Source organism: Scedosporium apiospermum, assembly GCF_000732125.1.
Source record: "Scedosporium apiospermum strain IHEM 14462 chromosome Unknown SEQ_SAPIO_0093, whole genome shotgun sequence".
Taxonomy (NCBI): Eukaryota; Fungi; Ascomycota; class Sordariomycetes; order Microascales; family Microascaceae; genus Scedosporium; species Scedosporium apiospermum.
Window position 1 is genome coordinate 277,796 of NW_015971794.1, and position 17,874 is coordinate 295,669.

Consider the following 17,874-nt stretch of genomic DNA (forward strand, 5'->3'; position numbering starts at 1 on the left):
CCCACAATTTCAGACCGCAACGATGTTACGACAAAGCACAAGCATGACTCAGCAGTTCTAGAGGCAGGAGTGCAGGAGTGCAGGATCAAGTTAATTCGTACCGCAAGCAGCAAAAATGGGTGCCTAATGGAAGCCATGAGAAATATGTACAGGAATGATACAGAAACCAAAGGAAAGTATAAACGAATGTCAGTGCACAAGTATGAAATGACATCCTGCCCCGATCCCATCGCTCAGACCTGGAATCTTCGGTAACGGGGAATGGGAGCAGTCCGCTCATCGGACCCGGCATCCCGGCGAGTATTCTGGTTAGCCCAGTAGGCATCCAAAGCCTCGGTAAGATTGGCTACATGGGCGTAGGGATTAAGGCCCGCCATGTACTCCACGCGGTCGACAATGGCGGAGTCACTAAAGTCGCCGGTGCGGCCCGTGTAGTCCGACTGGACGTAGGGCTTGGCTCTCCAGCGCTCCTCCATGGGGTCGATGTAGGAGGTCTCGTTGTAGCCAAAGTTTGGGAGGGCAGTGACGTTGAACGCAGCCATCATGTCCACATCCTCATGAATCTGTGCGGGAAAGATGTAGTGTTAGTCGCGGGGAAGACGGTTAGGTTGTGGGATTGACGAGGAGGAGAGGTGGACTAACTAAATTGTGGCAATGGAACATGTACACGCCATCCCACTGTGATATTCGGTTAGTTACTATCGATTTCAAGCCCTCGGTTACGTGGAAGTCACTTACAGGAGCATAATGAGCTTCAACGATAACAGTCTCCCCTCGACCAAGCCAGACGACATCCTTAAGAGCCTCGGCCTCGTACGGCATAACACCGCGGTCACCAGTCCTGGAAAGAACCCTGAAGTCAACGAGGTGCACGTGGATGGGGTGCGTCCAGCCGCCAGAGCTGTTCTCGAGCTCCCAGATTTCAACAGTGCCACGCGGGACATTGGCGAGCACGCGGTTTTGAACGTCCGCGAAGCCGACACCGTTGATCCGCCACTCGCCGTTTGTGCGGTGGAAGCGGAAGTGGTGGTCGATGCCGCTGGATGCGGGAGGGAAGTGGACATCACGGAGGCTGTCGGGGACAGTTGACGTATCCGGCTCGCTGAGAGGCCCGGGTCCAACGTTGAAGCGCATGACCTTGTCTGTGTTCAAGAAATCCTCATCGGTACCTCTTCCTCCAACCTTGGCTTGGTTCCGGAGCTCGATGGACTTGCCCGCGTAGGCGGAAAAATCAAAGACAATTTCGTATCGTTCAGCCATCGAGACATACTGCAACGATGGGTTGGTTAGCGGACGTATCGGGAAGGGGCCATCATAGATCAATAACGTGCCATATCGGAGACTTGAACGGGCTGAGAAAGAAGCCCCGCATCGGAAGCAATGACCTTGAACGGCAGCCTGGCGTTGGATGCCTCGCTGTTGACAAAGTAGAGGGCAAAAGATCGAGACACGGCCGCATTGAGGAATCTCAGCCGGTATTTCCGAGGCTCAACGTTGAAGTACGGCCAGGGTTGTCCGTTCTAGGGTGGCCGGTTAGAATACAATTTGCCCTGCGGAAAGATAGAATCACTTACGACATGGATAATATCCCCCCAGAGGCTGTCCGTCTCGCCATGGGTAGAAAAAAGAGTTCCGTCGCTATTGTATTGCTTGGAGGACAGGACAAGAGGAATATCGTAGACTCCGTAACCGCTGGGAAGGTTAAGCGCATCCTCCGCTTCATCGGTGATGATGTAAGCACCGGCCTGACCCATGTAGGCATTCTCGGCGGTCTGGTCCAGAGGTTAGCATAATTGAGTACTGGTTATGCTGATAGCAAGCGTCTTACAATTCCCATGGCGTGGTCATGATACCAGAGCATACGAGCAGACTGGCGGTTAGGATAGTAGTAATCCTTGTACTCTCCGGGGTTGGTAATATCTTCCGCCCATCCATCGAAAGGAGCACGGGAGTAAGAGCCATGCAAATGGACAGAGTTTTCAACATCAGCATTATTGGCAAACCTCACGATGCTCTCTGTGCCTCTTGGGATGATTATGGTGGGCCCCGGCGACATGCCATCGTAGCCTACCAGCCTGGCAGCACGAAGGTTCGGGTACACCTGTTGAGAAAAGGGCTTGATCTCAAACTCGTAGTACCAGATCTCCTGGCCGGTGACTGGGCTGGTGATTTTCCTGCATCAGTCGTTAGCGTTAGCAAGTGTTTGAGAAGGTGTGGGGCAGGCAGGAGTTTCCTACTTGAGTGGTTGCTTGACGGGAGGGATTGGCAGGGGAACACGGTAGATCAAATTGTACTCTGGGCTTTCCCAATCCTTGAGGAGCTTGAAAACGTTGGGCTCATCTTCAACAATGCTTTCAAGGGCCTTTGCCTCCTCAGCGGGAATGTTGGACTGCAGGTCCCGGTCCGTCTGGGCAAGGCTTCCTTTGAGAAGCAGCAAGCCTAGGGATAAGACCCCAAAGATGTTTATAACCATGATGAACACGAAAGAATAGACTTGAGATCACGAGGGCCGGACAATTGAAGAGGGACTTGGAACCGGGTGGCTCTATAATTCCGCAACTCAGATCCAGACGATCGATGAGAAGCTGCCGTTTTATACCAATTTCCATGAATGCCTCCCTCCTATGGAGATGAGTAGCATAGGGTGGTTCATCATTGAGACGCTTCAACATCGTCCGCGCTCAGGCCCAAGGTTGAAAGATGATGGTGCTGCCTTGGATTACCGAAGACAGACTGGTCTCTCTCATGACGGAGAATGTGATGGTCTGCAGACATACCAGAGGCACCGGAATCCTACTTCACCCTCACTTCCATGCAACATGAAAACAAACTGTTGACTTCTCTTCCTCCTTTTATGAAAGAGAGTTGCTCGACTAGGAAACACGTCCGAGGCTAGTGATATGCAAGGCCGTCAAGTGCCCATTGAGGCCACGCAGGAAATCCAATTTTCCATTTATAGCATCCCCATGACTAGCTTCGAAGTGGCCTGTTCGGCTGTGAGTAATGCCGGCTTCTAACGAAAGTCTCACAGGGGAGAGGCTGCCATCCGGTCGCGTAGGAAGACGCTTGAGCTGGGGATTGTGATGTGATATCCTAGATGGGGTGGGCGTGGGATATTGATATTGGAGGTGGCCATGGCATCCCACTCGGCCTCAGGGCAAGAGAGGAAAGGGCAGCTCGCGCTTTGTAGACGAGAGGCGCTAAGGTGCAGTTGCATAATATCGACCACGAGGACGGGAAAGTTGTAATGAAGATGTATGTTCTAGCGGGATAGTGGGAAGAGTCGGGGCCTCACCAGGTTGCATTGTTCATTTCGTTTTCTCCTGTTGAAGTAATGGGGAAGCACTGGGGGCTCTGGCTAGGCCATCTCTCTATGGAACTTCGCGTCCCTCCTCACAGGCAGCCCGGGAGCACAATTTATGGAGTCAGCTGTCTAGAGCCAATGGTAGACGAGCTGTCTATGGCCTGCTGCTCATGGACGGATGCGAGGCGGCGGCCATGACCTCTTCATTCTCCCCACTCAATATCTGTGACTTTGACTTCCGTGGAGACTACTCTAGCGTAGTATCACTCCTTCACAGAGGTTAGCGATTCACTAGGTGCAAAAATGAGAACCAATATTGCCATTTCTGCCTTGGAAAGGAGAAGACTTTGGACAATAGGAGTACAGACTACGAGGTGTACAACTGGTTGAGAAAAAGCGGCAGCTGTATTTGATATTCTTCGAGCTTCGAATACGAGTGTGCTTTTGCTCTTCGCTTCCCGTACCGCAAATACACTAGTCGTCGGCATAAGAAACGAATACAACCTTGCCCCGCCCACGTGCTGCGACAATATTGAGGGAAAGATTTGACGACCCTGCTACTTCGGAGGCGGGACGGGACGGGGAAACAATAAATCAGACGCAGAAGTGGCTGCTCTCTCCGTCCTATACGAAGGCGGCCCTCGGTAGCATTTTTAGACGCCCGGCTTGATAGGATCTCGTGTAAACTTGCCTCGCCGAGACTCCTACGCCATGACGGGTGAGAGCTAAAATTGGCACACGTATGCCGGCGTAGCATCCCGAATGCTACCTCCCTTTACAAATGTCGCTTTGGTACTACCCGACAGGGATTTTAACTCTAAGTCATCGGCAAATTTCACCTCTTTTTCTCATACCCCCACCATTTCAGCGGGAAGACTAAGGAAGGATTGGAGGATAGCGAGACCCGCGTCGGGGGTCGAAATGCATATTTCGTAGATAATATCATAATAACCTTTTGGACGCGACGTAGCAATTGGCAGGCCTTGGCAACACTGGCTACGGGACGGCAATAAGAACTACCGCGAACTTGCCTCGCCCGGGGTAATTTACACTCCGAGCACTCCTCTTACGGGCATCCCGTGAAATAGCCAGCTGGGAAAGAGTGATGGGGTTCGCTTGACAATCATCGTGTAAGCGACACCATCACGAAAGCTAAAAGGGGCCCACGCCTTTGGAAACCGAAAAGCATTTACGAAATCACGATGAGTCGCATGCAGATGCTGGACGTATAAAAAGCGTGGGTTGGTAAGGAGGAGGTTGTTTCTATGCCTACCCTCACTACCGCAAGACGAGAGAGAGTCCTTTGCATCCGTGTAGCTCTCGAGTAAGGTATCCGGTGTTTGGAATTCTCCGATACTACGAAAATTACGCCGTATCAAAAAATGAGGGAAGAAGAATGAACGTTAAGCCAGAAGGATTCTCGTCAGAGTTATGTTCACACCCCCGCTTGTCTGATCTGTCTGATCAAGCTTATCCGCTCCACGTTTCCGTCCCATTTTCCTCAATCCTGCGGTTACCCCTGCCAATCCTGCGAGGATCCAGTAAGCTCCATGCAGGGGCAGATTATTTGGGGGGAACCACTCGAGGTTCTTCATAGATCGAGAGGCCCGACCCGAGCGGGGAACCGGGGATGAAGGAAGGGCGCTCACGGGTCATGAGGGTTACAGTGCAGGTAATAGTCAATAGATTGACTAAATCCTGGAAGGCGATGAAGAGCTTTTGTGAGTCTTGTGCGAAGTACGGGTCCAAATACAACGTTGAGCCCACATTCGTTGCCCGTGGCCCTGGCTTCAATTCCGTGGGGTTGGCTCTCCGAGGTTTCCGACCACAAAGGCTGCGGCCAACCCATTCGCCTACGGTGGCATGGGAAGATGAAACCTTGTAGGTCAGCGCAACCTAATGTCTGCCGGCATAGAGAATCGCCAGGGCTGTGATTGGATGGCTGCCGACGCTGCAAGTCCTCCTTTTGTCTGCGCCTGCCTTTTTCTTCTTCTTTTGGGGTTGTGTTCATTTCTATTACCAAGCCTTGACACATGCGCCTTCGAGAGACCTCGTGCAGTTCGCACCAGGGAGCAGGTAATTGCCTCCTCCTTTTCCTAGAGCCATCGACCAAGATGAAGAATTTCCATAACCTAATACGCCCGGTTAAGGGAGCATTTTGTTCGTCTTCGGGAATCACGGGGTTTGATGTATCGGGCAAGATGTCCGCGTCCATCCAGCGTTCTCGGGCGTCGTGAACGTTCGCAACTACGATAACTGGACAGAAACTGCGGCCGAGACTACGAGTGATTGTGCCTACATCTTGGCAGTCCTCGCATCCTTGACTCTTATGCCTTCGCAGTCAAGGTCTTGAAATACGAAGAATAGCTTTTGCTCTTGGCATCATCAAATAACTCCGTGTACAAATAGGGCCTTTTTCTCTCGTAAAATTGTATTATTTCGATGAGTATCTTCTCCTCATCTTCAGACTCTTGCGAGTAGATATCAACATCTCGCCTAAGTCCGTCCCCCGTTCGTGACCTTTGTTCAAAATGAGACTCTTCATCAAACCTTCGTTCCTCATCTCGTTGAGCCTACAGATCATCAGCTTGTCCTTCCTCGTCTTCGGTCAAGATGCGCCGCTCTGGGTCCAGGGTGGCTTCGAGGACGCCACCGTTTCTGGCCCTCAGTACAACGCTGGCGGCGTAATCACATTAAACGGATTTGAGATGAATGTCCCAGAAAACCTCTTGGTTCAGTTCCCTGCCGCGTGGGTCCCGTGGAAGGACTTTGTGGCTAGCAAGGCTGACTTTATCGGATTCGAGACTTTGGTTTGGCTCTCCTCCCTCAAATGTAGATTCTAAGGCAGTAGCTAACAATCCTCTACAGGTTATTGGAAACAGCATCAATGGCGTCCCGCGAGTCGGTCAGGTGCAAATCTACGAGTTCTTCGAAGGCATGGCTAGCGGATTTATCGAGTCCATCGACCACGCCGACGGAAGCATGAAGATTGAGAATGGGCCAACTGTCCGAATCAATGATCCCAACGCCGTCTTCTCTGTTGGGTACACTGGGGCTCCTCTCATGGCAGCAGACGACGTCAGCCCTAGTATCACATCCTTCTCTGGTTTTCCCATGTGCATTCCTCGAAACACTACCGATCCACTCTGTCCCATGTCCAACCGTCCCTTTAATGGCCCTGGCACGTTGTAAGACCCATCCATCCCTGCACCATTCAGCTTGCACAATGCCAAATACTTGCATCTTAGTTTCTAACTCTTTAACAGCACTGCCCCTGATCCCCTCGTCATGGCCCCCTTCTTGCCGGGTGACTTCATAACCATTACTGGTTTCCGGAAAGGAAGCGAGATTATCGCATCCAGTATCGTCGCACAGAATACCATGATTAACACGCTTGGCGACCTCGTCTATGTCCGCATGGAGGTTGGTCTCCTGGGCATCGATAACCCGAGCCCCAATGCTGAGATTGCCGAATCCAGGGTATGTTTTCACTGGGGTGTCAGACAAAATACTTTCGTCGTTTTCTAATTCCTCATCAGTTCATTGGCTTCGTCTCCAACCCTCGAGCTACTGTTGCCCTGTATGCAATGGACGTCGATCCTTGCACTGGCCAAACTACAGACCGCCTCATCGCCGCTCTCGGGCTCCGAGGTGGACGCAACGCCCAGAACAAGTTTGAGTACCGCAACGAGATTCTCAGCCGATATACTCGCGAGTATAAGGTCGTCGCCGAGATTAATGGTGTCCCCAAGACTCGCGTCACAAAGAATGGTATTACTATGGGCAAGTACGTCCAGCCGGTTAATGTCTGGGTCCATGGGGAGCAGGATGTTCCCGGAGTTCCTCCAGTCCCCTTCGATTTCTCCCAGATGGAGTTCCTCACACAGGGCGTGGGCCGAGATTCCGAGGGTAATCTTTGGGGACCAATCAATCCCTTCCCGCAGACCGGCGTCTTCATCGAGCCCCCCGTTTGCCCTGCTGCCACGGCCGCAACTTCGGCTGTTGCTGCAGGCGAATCAGGCACGACACGAGTCGTCGCAGAGGACACCATCGAGCCCGCCTCTGACGTGCCCACCGCTGAGGGCTCTGCCACAGTTGTCGATGATAACCCCGCTCCTGGAGAAGATTCTACATCTACTATCGAGAAGCGTGGAAGCTTCAGCCGCTGGTACAGCCGTACACGAGACGAGGCCGTTTCTGATGCCGAGAATACAGACACCACTGACTCTCCAATTCTCAAGGAAGCCCCGCAGCCGGCCAGGGCAGACCTCAGCAGGCCTCGCCGGGGACGGACTCAGCGTCATTGATCATCGGGGGTGTGGAATAGGGCCTAAAATTTCAGGTTCACAACGGGAGACTGTTACGATGGCAATGGAGGTGTATGCGCGTAATTAAGGTGTGCGCCGTACCACGCTACATATTGAGCACAAGCGGAAGAGGCTCTCCTGTACCTAGACAGCCTAGACTCGAGTGAGGTATTTACATCCCATTTCCGTAAAAGCCACTGAAGATTCAATATCACTGTACGGCATCTTGCACCCATCGGCCTTTCAACTCGGAACATCTCCCTAGAGCAGCGATGTGATTTGATCTCCTACGTAGGGCGGGCGTGGGAGGAGGAAGGTGTAGATGAGAAATATTATAATATCTTCTTAGACTTATTCTTCTCCTTCCTTGACTATCTCCACTCCTTTTCGGACGCGACCAGAAGCGAGCGCAGTCCGAACATCTTATCCACTCCTTCTCTAGATGAGTGCTGCATCTTGTGCCCTCCAACCATGTGATCTGATCTGCCAGTGTCGGTGGAGGAGGAAGGTGCGGACGAAGGACAGCATAATACCTTCCCAGATCCTTTCTGGGCCTTCCTAAACGTGACTGAGGCACAAGCGCAAGCTGAAACTGGATCTACTCCTTCCCCAGACGAGTGCCACACACTACGCGCTCTAATCATGTGATGATTGCGATCTCATGTGCTCGTCTTAGTAGAGGAAGTTGCGGATGAGAGACACCACATCACCTTCCTCTGCTTCCTAGAATGTTTTCTTCTCGTACCTTCCAAGACGCGACTAGACACGAGCACAAGCCAAACACTTCATCCGGTCCTTCTCCGGATGGGAGATACCACAACACCAACCCTCTTTCCACATATTTCTCGATAAATTAATACTCTTTCCACACCTTCCTCAAGAGACTGGCACTCTTTCAGCGCCTTCCCAGACTCTCTCCGCTCCTTCTCTTAATGAGTGCTGCATATTGTACCTTCCAATCAGAAAGAAGGTGCCGCCTGCCGGCCCGAGAGGTACAGCCCACGTAAAAGGCAAGCGACCATCCATCGCGAAATTAAATTTGATGATTCTCGAACTTCTTTTCCCAACATCAACATTCACGCCTTCTTCCTCAACTTCAAGAATCATTTTGGTAGATTGCACTAATATAAGAGAAGCCCCAAATCTCCTTCCATTTCCATCGTACTCTAGTGAATCACTGTTCAGACATCTGATTCCAGGCTGAATCATCCCGCTCACCAACAACTATAAATTAGGCCAAATCTCCCGCTTCCAGTTCTCTTCTCTCTTCTCCTCAACATCATCCTCTCCCCCGGACGAGCGGTAAATACTCTGCGAGAGGTGGAACGGCTATTTGCCGAAACATTTCCAGCTGTTCTCGGGGATCACGCCCCATGACCTCGATCCTACCGACATCGACGTCTTTAATGTTGTTGTCGCTCTTCCCGTACAACTCAAGGTTGAGTACGAGAATGCCTGGCAGCGAATGACCGACAAGCAGAAGCCCCTATGCACGCCCAGCATTTCGGCCTTCCCAACATTCCCACCGTCGAGGAGCTCCACGAGCTGTTCTAATCCGACGAAGTGCTGGCAACCATGCTTAAGTTTAGCATGGAAAACGCCAACGAGTACACGGCCGACCAACTGGCACTTGTGCTCGGAATCTTGGGCGAGGCCTGTAACCTCAACCTCCACCTGGGAGTCTCGGCTGACGGCGCTGATGATTACGTTGTCCCTGCGCCTCCTCGGAACGGCGTACAGAGGGTCGTGTGGATCCACAATGACAACGCCGAAAACCTCGGGCTCTCGCGCACAAGCAATTATTTGGGAATCCGGTCGCCTCACGTGGAAGATACCATTGTCGTTGCCACTGGTAAGCCCGAAGACATTGAGGTTGGGCGCACCGCACCGCCCCCTAGTCCTGCTCCGAGATCGCAGACAGCAAAGCCGGCTGGTCTGACGTTAGCTTCGAGTCGGTATTTAGGCTACGCCTCCCAGGGAGCCCCGCAGTCCCAGAAGAGGAGGCCCGGAGCGACGATGACGTCGACGCCCCTGTTGATACCATCGAGAGCGGGGATTCTTGTTCTGACATCGCCGACGCCGCCGACGCCGCCGACTACCGCGACGCAGAGGACAGTGACCAGTACTGTCCGTCCAGTGATTGGAGCTGTGACGAGTCCGACGTCGACGGAGACGGGCAGACCGAAGTCGGCCAGGACGAACAATCGGACGCTGGTGGGGCCCAAGGGGCCGATGTCGAGGAACACTGTGAGCTGGATGTCAGTGAGGGTGCCAACCAACGGGCCCGCCACAAGCTCAAGGAAGCCAAACTTCAGGATTGGCTGGGGATCTCGGCAGAGACAATGGGCATGCTGATGGCCGAGGCTGGTGGATACCGCCCGAGAGTCCCGACCGGTTACAAGCCCAATTCCAGGTTCGTGGCGCTCATCGAGAAGGCAATCGTGAAAATCCGCGGAGACACCAAGCACACCACCATGTCGGAAGTGTCCCGGGTCGCGTTGCAGAGTGGCACCGACGAAGAGTGGGCAAATGCAATCGACTCCCACACTTCAGAGGAGGTAAAAAAATTCATCCTCCAGGGTGTTCCACCAAGAGCCAAGGACTTTACAAAGCTCCCGAACGCGTATGAGACGGATGCGTTCGGTGTATACGCGTGTATGCTCCTGGCCACGGAGCAGGGGAAGCATCACCATCACCTTTACGTCGGCTCGGCTACATCGACCGCAATCCCCGGCCGAAATTTAGGTGGTATCAAGAAGAGGGTGATGGACCGAGACAAGCCAACCCTCATCCCCAGTTACTTCCACACCTTCTCAGGGATGGGAAGGGCCGGGAACCAGTGTGGGTTGTGATGTGGCAAATCGTGGACAGTCAGAAGGAGAAAGACTCGGAGGCCCGCACTTACAACCAGTTCCTCGCCTTCCTGGCTGAAGCATTGTTCCATGATTTGCTGTGTTCATGGAAGGCCCCCCCAGGCCGACAGTCTGCGTGGACAGTCCCAATAGAATGGATTGGGACTAATACTGGAGAGAACCCGCTGAATGAGCTTAACGCGACCAGAGGTGCGTTCTCTGCAGATTTCGCCAAGTTGAGGAGCAGGAAGAGAGCCTCCGACAGATATCAGAGGATGACATCAGCGCAAAAGGAGGAACGCAAGAAGAGGAATAGGCGACCTGGAGCGGCCCCGGGACCGAAGATGCTGAAGTGGACAGAAGAGGAGAATAAGCTACTTCTCCAACTTCGGGCAGACCAGAACCAGAGTTGGGAGGAATTCCATCAGCTGTTCTCCGAGCGGTTTCACGGAAGGAGAGTTTGGACCATACAATCCCATCACGCCAAAGTCATGCGAGCTCTGAACAGCCAAAGACCGAAGGAGCAGGCTTCCCAGCGCCGCATGTGGACCGCAAAAGAAGACACTCTGCTTTCCAACTTGTAGCCGTCGGTCTGGCTGGGGGTTGGAGAGAGATCCATCGACTGTTTTCGGCCCAATTTCCAGGGCGAAGCTTTACCAGTATGCAGGCCCATTATTTCAACTGCTTAGTCAGAGATAAAGGTCTGCGAGAGCCTCCGACCACATTGTCCGCCGTGACGCGTGGCTTCCAGAGCATGACGACCTGCTCATTCGACTTCGAACGCGAGTCTCGGCCGTGGAAAGAGGTGGAACGGCTATCGGCCGAACCATTTCCAGCTATTCTCATGGGTTCTCCGCTGGAATTCGTCCTCGCATTTGGAAGGGTAGGCAGGTCCCTACCGGCATTGCCGCTCTTGTTTCGGCGTTGTGTTTTTTCCGTGTCTTGCCTCGGCGTTATTTTGGTCGGCGCCTTCGGACACCACCGATGTATCGTCATTGGTCCATACAGCCCACGCCAGTTGATCCCGATTCAGGTCCGATCTATTCCGTCTCCTCCACATTTTTAATTGTATTTTTGGGCACTACTAACTTCATTTATTCTTAGACGCCACTTTCGAACACCACCGATGTCCATTCGGGTCCGATCCCTTCGATTTCGACGTGGTTAGTGGGCACTCTCGGCTACCACTAGCATTAATTCGGGTTCCATCTCCATCTCATCTCATCATGGCAACCTGCAATGCACCCCCCTCGCAGCCGGGGATGCAAACCACCACAGCCGCGAAGAAGACCGGCAAAGCCAGGAAGGACCTCACACGAGACTGTGCGATTCTGATGGGCTCTCCGCCCAAATCCATCCTCGAAGCTGGCGAAAAGTTCTAAGGCACGTCAAAGGTCCTGGCGAAAATCCTCGGGTGGGTTTCTGCCGATACCGACTCTTTCCTTGGGTTCAGCACAGCCTTCCCTCTGGGGACCGACCAAACCAAGAACGAAGAGGACGGCCATGGCGTGCGCTACTAAGGTATGTTATGGGTAGTCACCTCTGTAGTTTCTTTGCTAATATTTTATCTTTAGCCATTCGCAATATCGACCCTTTCCAGATCAGCCAGGATTACTTCCACAGGCTCGATGTCGTCAAGTTCCCTCGAGATGCAATTGATATTGCTTACGAGGATGCGAAGAAAGAGATCATGGATCTCTTACCCGAAGCGCCGGATAAGCTTTACACTTTCATCACCGTGAAGCTCGAGGCCGACGCTAAAGTCCGGTTGAGAGTTACGGTTGACTCGATCGCAATGCCGATGGGCCCCGGATGGAGAAGTGGACGTAGCCAATGATCTGGGACAGTTCCCTTACGAGTCTGCTTCAAAGCCTCTGTAAGAACTGCCAGATGTCGGATCTGTTGATCAACAGGAAACACGCGTCGTGTGTGGGGTGAAACTTGATGGTAGGAAGAATTTGGCGTATTTAAACAACTCGGCAGTAATTGAATAATAATTGAACACTTAATTGGAATTTGAAAAACTACCATGACTACCAAACTGATAATGATACACTTGTCTTATATGAAGGCAAGAAACAAGGAAAAAGAAAAAAAAAAAAAGAAAAAAAAAGAAAAAAGAGGAGGAAGAAAAAGGAAAAAAAAAAAAGAAAAGCAAAGGAAAACGGCCCAGCCAAGTGCCGCCCCTACTCCCACCTGCCGTGGAGTCTAGGTTTAGCACTGGGACCAGACATCCAGCCTCCGCCCTTACGCCCCCAGAGCTCGCGGTGGTCTGCGGGGAGATGCATGACCCGACCATCTACATAGAGTCGGTTCATCAGGTTCCAAAGCATGGTCATATTCACCTGCTTTATCTTGCCATCGACGCCCCTGTGCATCCGCACCACCCGCTCCCTCGGCCCTCCCTCGACGCTTCCCACGACGCCGAAGTCGCCCACGATCACGAGCCCGCATCGCTGGCGGGTCACCATCACGTTCAGTCGCTTCTCGTTGGCGGTGAAGCCCGGGCCGGTGATGTCGTTGGTACCCATTATGAGCACCACAATATCGCCCTCGCGGCCCTGGAAGGAGTCCACCGTCGATGCAGGGGCCATCCCGGCCAAGTCGGCGTATTCGGGTGAACGCAGCAGCTTGTTTATGCACTGCACGTTCGCGGCGTATGGGGCGATGACGGTGATGTTTTCGGGCTCTAAGGCCTCGCCCTGCCGCCCGGCGTGGTTGAGGAAGCCCAGGATGAAGTTGAGCCCCGCCTCGGCCTGGTCTGGGGATAGTCTCGAGGTCGTGTTGTGGGCCGACATTTTCACCTTCGTGCGGGGGCAATGCAGAAAGGCGGGGAGGAATTTGCCGGAGGGGGCGGGCGTGACGCGGGAGTCGGTCGCCTGGATGAAGGCCTCCAAGGCACGGCCAGGCGCAAACTTTGGGAGATGCACGCCGCAGTTGGGTCCGTACGTGAAGTTGACGTGCGAATACACGAGCTCCCCGACGTAGTCAAAGAGACCCTCCGCCATGCGGAATTGGAAACGGGGACGGAACACAGTCATCCCGGACTTCTGGAGCCACTCCAGCGCCGACACGGCCCCGTCGTTCGCGAAGCGGTTGCAGACGTTCCCCTGCGCGTCCTTCTCCATTCCGCTGAGGACCGTGGGGGGGAGCTGTAGGGGATCACCTGCCACGAAGCAGGGCAAAGCGGTGTTTCCCCACACGCACGCCAGGTCGGCGCGTTCCATGTTTCCCGCCTCATCGACGACCACGGCTTGAGTTCTGAGCTGCTTGAATTTACGGTAGGCGGGCTCGGTCTCCGTGAGGGCCGGCGTCGTGCAGAGAACGTCTCCGAGGCGGATGAGGTGGTTGACGAAGAAGTCCTGAATCGTGTCATCATCGATCGGGTCTCCGGCCGTGTACTCCTCCCAGGTTATGGTACCGGCGGCGACGTCCCGCAGTGACTCGTATTGCTGGTCTTGGAGGAGGTCCTGAATATCGTGGAGGACCGGGTTGTCGTCCTGGTCGATCGTCCGAATTTCGCGAGTAGCGCGGCTGTTAAGACAAACAAGGAGCCAGAAGGCCAGAGAATTCGGAAGTTTCCACTTGGACGCGAGACTCCATCCATGCTCTGGCGCCTCGAGCGCTTCCGGATCTTCCAGGAGGCGATTGAAGGCTGCTAGTTCCTGCTTCATCGCATACCCGCGGATGACCAGGCGGCGGATGCATCGGTCTTCTTTGCAGGTGAGAGGGACGATGCTATTGTACCGGTCGCAAGTCTCGCGGTCGACGCGATCCGTCCTCTCTGCGAGGTTGTCGACGGCGACGTTGGAGGGTCCGGAGCAAAGGGTCGTCCCAAAGGTGAAGAGGTACAGCAGGACCACTACCGCCGAAAGCGTCGTCTTTCCCGAGCCGGGTAGCTGTAATAATTTTGTTAGATTTGTTTCGATTGATCACAAAGGATTCTAATGGGTGGAACTCACAGCATTGAGACCGCCGATGCCTCCGGGTCTCTTCGTCATGTAAAACCGGAACGCAGTGCGTTCGTCCGAGACAACCTGCTCGAAGAGAGCATCGACATACTCCGGGTTCTTCCACTCCCCCACGACGTCAAGAACCGGGAGGCCGCTGGGGAGAACTTCACAGTCCGAGGGAATTCCGGACTTGATGAGGTCGAGGCACTTCTTTGTGGCTGGTCCATGCTCCTGGGAGTACTCCCAGAAGCCGGTGGCGCGCCAGATCGCCCTATGCAGCTCTCTCGCCGAGTCCATGTCCTTGTAAATTGTACGACCGGTCGGCTTGGCACTGGCTTGGAGGGTGCAGAGGGAATTGACTTTTCGCTTGACCTCACTCATATCCTGATACTTAAGAGTTAGAGACGGAGTTTTTAAGATACCGAGGAGTCCATGATAAAAGAGAAACGTACCGCGTCGAAAGCTAGGGCTGCGCAGTTCTATTGCGCCGTTCCGGCCCTGTCAGCAGCGATGCGGCTATCGAACGTCTTGACGACGTAAGGCTCGTCCTCCTTAGTCGACCGCCGGACCTTCACCACGACCTCCCATTTGTGAATGGGATGCTCGGCCAACTCTGGGACCATGTCGAGATGGTGGACGAGTTGGCAATCCCAAGTCGCGGCACATTGTCCGTCCGCCCGCTCGTTGTATAGCTCAACTTTCAGAGGTTTCCGCCCGTCGGCCAACCGCAGCCAGGCCTTCTCGTACGACGCCTTCAATTGTTTTGGAAGAGATACAACGACGTAGAAGTCGTTGATGTCGGCGGCATCGAGGTTTCGAGGTCCGATCGGGATGAAGTAGGCAGCGGATTTGACCGATCGGATAGCCACTGAAGCCTTGTACACCCAAAAGGCATCTTGGACGACGGATTGGGTCAGGACTGTGAGCATCGCATTCTCGTCATAGAAGCTAATCAATTCTTCGTTAGCCGATTCCAGACAAGTGAGCGAGGTCACTTACCTGAGTGCCGTCAAGAAGCGTCGAGGGTCCTTGTTCGCGTCCAGCAGTGGGCCATATCGCGCCAGGTCGTACGAGTGCTCCGTGCCGTAAGGGTATTTGAAGGGCCCGGGGAGGTTGGACTCGTTAAACTTCTTCTTTGCCATTTCGAGCCTTTCGGGGAAGACAAGGGAAAAGCTGTCTCCATTGAAGAAGTCACGAAGCGTGATCCCCGAGAAGATTGGCTCGTCCTGGTTCAGCCACTTCTCCATCTCGGGCTCGTCCGCATTCCGATACGGCCAACCATAGCCGTCAACCCGGACTCTTTTCCCCGCCTTGAGCTTGACGGTGATGAGACTATAATCCCTATCTGGCACGCCAGGCAAGAGATCCATGATCTCTTTGCTCGTCTCCTCGTAGGTAATATCGACTCCGTCTCGGGGGAACATCACGGTGAGTCTTTGGAAGTCGTCCCGGTAGATATCGAAATCGCTCGTACTTCGGTTGGCTAAAGATAACATTAGTAAAGAAACTGAATAGGGGCTACGGATGACCTACCTGTATAGTGGACGCCATAGCCATCATCCTCGTTCCTTTGCTGGGCTTCGCCAAGGGGGAAGAATAGGCTAAACCCGAGGAAACGGTGCGCATCCGAAGAAACCCAGCAGAGGATTTTGGTGCGGACCTTGGAGGCACCACCAAACTCCTCGCCAGCCCCAAGGACAAATTGCGGCGGGGAGCCCATGAGAACGACACAGTCCTTGGTCATGTTGCTGCCGCGGCTAGGCTTGCTAGCCTTTTTCGATGCGGTGGGAGGCTGCATCGAGGGCCCCGCGGGGGTACCTTGTGTCGACATGGTGAGAGGATCCAATTTTATGTTAGGTGTGCTCGGAAGCGCCACCTAAGGAAACGAAATCAGCGGTGCCCAGAAGCACAGTTAAAACATAAAAATGGCGTAGACGGAACTGATCTTACCTGAAAAACGGAAGCGCCCTAAGGCGCCGCCAGAAAGGATATTAAAAAAAGGAAAAGCGAGACGCGGAACAAAGAGGGCGCCGAAAGCAAAGAGAGCCCGGCACCTGGGAGAGTTCTAGAGCTTCCCAGATATGTCAGAATGACCATGACGCCTCGGAGTTTGCGTCTAGCAGGGCTTACCCTTGAGAACGGCGAGGGAGCAGGCGAGAACGAGGAGACTGTGAGGCGCGTTAGAATTTCCAAACGACCATGTCTCGAGACCCATGAGAGACGTTTGAGCCTACCTTTCTACAGACGATGGCGAAGTTGGGAGGATGGAACGAAATTGGCAGCGCCTCGAGGCAGCCGCCAGATAACGTTGGTGAAGACGGAATCGATCGAGGAAAGCAGCGTGCCAGCAGCTGGGAGATCGCAGCTGGTTCGTCAAGAGGCCTAGAGTTTTCCAGATATGTCAGAATGATCATCACGCCCTAGACCTGGGGATGTTGAGCAGAGCTTGCTTACCCTTGACGACGACGAGCGACCTTTGGTTTGAGATAACGGCAATTGGCATGCAGAGTGAATGCAGGCGAAGAAATCTAGGAGACTGTGAGCCATGTTAGAATTTCCAAATGACCACGTCTGAAAACCAATGAGAGACCTGGGAGCCTACCTTTCCAAACGCGATGGGGAAGTCTGGAGATGGTGAGAGAGACGGCAGAGGGATGGTGGGATGGTTTCAGTTGCGAGAATGGGAGGAGACGGAAATGTAGGGCTGCAGGGCTGCAGTTTGAATAGCAATTTCTGATTGGCTCGCTATTGAGAGGCAGTACATTCAGATGTGGGGTAGGGCTGAAGTTTGAATGAGCATTTCTCATTGGCTGCGCGTCAAGGCGAGTACGTGATCACACAGATCGCGTCTCGAGAACGCGACGGGCAGTTTCGCTCCAGATTTGTAGAGACAATCACGTGAAGGTTTTCTTTACAAAGCACACAATGCAGGGTTCCAACTGGGGCTGTGTATATTGTATGCCAACAGCTTTGGCTCCTTTCAGACTAGAATCCATCGTCAAGTCCTCAACCAAACGGGGGCTGTCTCTGTTAAATTCGTCATCAATCCAGTAGTACATCAAGCGTCATTCCACCGTCATCATAATAAAACAGTCCATTAAATCCCAGCGAGGCCGTGCGTCGGTCCGATGTGTCGATGACCATCTTGCCCCCTCTCCAGCGATCACATTCCTCCCCCATCTCGAGCAGATTTTCATGCTCTCTAGCTCCATGCCCACCTTCCTCTTGGCCGTATGAGGATGCATCAGGATAATCTCCGCTTGGCGTGCCCTTGTAATCGCGACGTTCAGCCTGTGGATCGTCAATGAAGCTGGGCGTCCTTGTGCGAGCTAGGTACGTCCTCCTCATTGCCCTGCGCCGTGTCGACCGTCCGTACGCCCACTCTCCCCTTGGCCGACTGAACGAGCGAGCGGCAATTATTGATGGCAGTTCGGTAGGGTGCGATTATCATAATTGTG

At 53.5% G+C, this 17,874-nt stretch overlaps 5 protein-coding genes across 5 annotated transcripts; 3 read left to right on the forward strand and 2 right to left on the reverse strand.

Annotated features, from left to right (window-relative positions):
• Positions 1–233: 233 nt before the first annotated feature.
• On the reverse strand, positions 234–2,473 carry SAPIO_CDS4629 (uncharacterized protein; the record flags this gene model as incomplete). The annotated part of the gene is made up of 7 exons (XM_016787133.1): positions 234–563; positions 643–678; positions 739–1,269; positions 1,386–1,520; positions 1,575–1,772; positions 1,829–2,174; positions 2,238–2,473. The coding sequence occupies 7 exons, from the start codon at positions 2,471–2,473 to the stop codon at positions 234–236; spliced, it is 1,812 nt and encodes a 603-aa protein (XP_016643242.1).
• Positions 2,474–5,835: 3,362 nt separating this feature from the next.
• On the forward strand, positions 5,836–7,611 carry SAPIO_CDS4630 (Uncharacterized protein; the record flags this gene model as incomplete). The annotated part of the gene is made up of 4 exons (XM_016787134.1): positions 5,836–6,114; positions 6,173–6,492; positions 6,571–6,784; positions 6,844–7,611. 4 exons carry the CDS (start codon positions 5,836–5,838, stop codon positions 7,609–7,611), a joined length of 1,581 nt encoding a protein of 526 aa, XP_016643243.1.
• Positions 7,612–9,186: 1,575 nt separating this feature from the next.
• SAPIO_CDS4631 (uncharacterized protein) lies at positions 9,187–11,047 on the forward strand (the record flags this gene model as incomplete). Its single annotated transcript, XM_016787135.1, has 3 exons — positions 9,187–9,544; positions 9,601–10,452; positions 10,689–11,047. The coding sequence occupies 3 exons, from the start codon at positions 9,187–9,189 to the stop codon at positions 11,045–11,047; spliced, it is 1,569 nt and encodes a 522-aa protein (XP_016643244.1).
• Positions 11,048–11,689: 642 nt separating this feature from the next.
• On the forward strand, positions 11,690–12,300 carry SAPIO_CDS4632 (uncharacterized protein; the record flags this gene model as incomplete). Its single annotated transcript, XM_016787136.1, has 2 exons — positions 11,690–11,786; positions 12,038–12,300. 2 exons carry the CDS (start codon positions 11,690–11,692, stop codon positions 12,298–12,300), a joined length of 360 nt encoding a protein of 119 aa, XP_016643245.1.
• A 349-nt stretch (positions 12,301–12,649) lies between these two features.
• Positions 12,650–16,247, reverse strand: SAPIO_CDS4633 (uncharacterized protein; the record flags this gene model as incomplete). The annotated part of the gene is made up of 6 exons (XM_016787137.1): positions 12,650–14,362; positions 14,426–14,800; positions 14,869–14,895; positions 14,950–15,364; positions 15,416–15,899; positions 15,950–16,247. 6 exons carry the CDS (start codon positions 16,245–16,247, stop codon positions 12,650–12,652), a joined length of 3,312 nt encoding a protein of 1,103 aa, XP_016643246.1.
• Between the last annotated feature and the right edge of the window lie 1,627 nt (positions 16,248–17,874).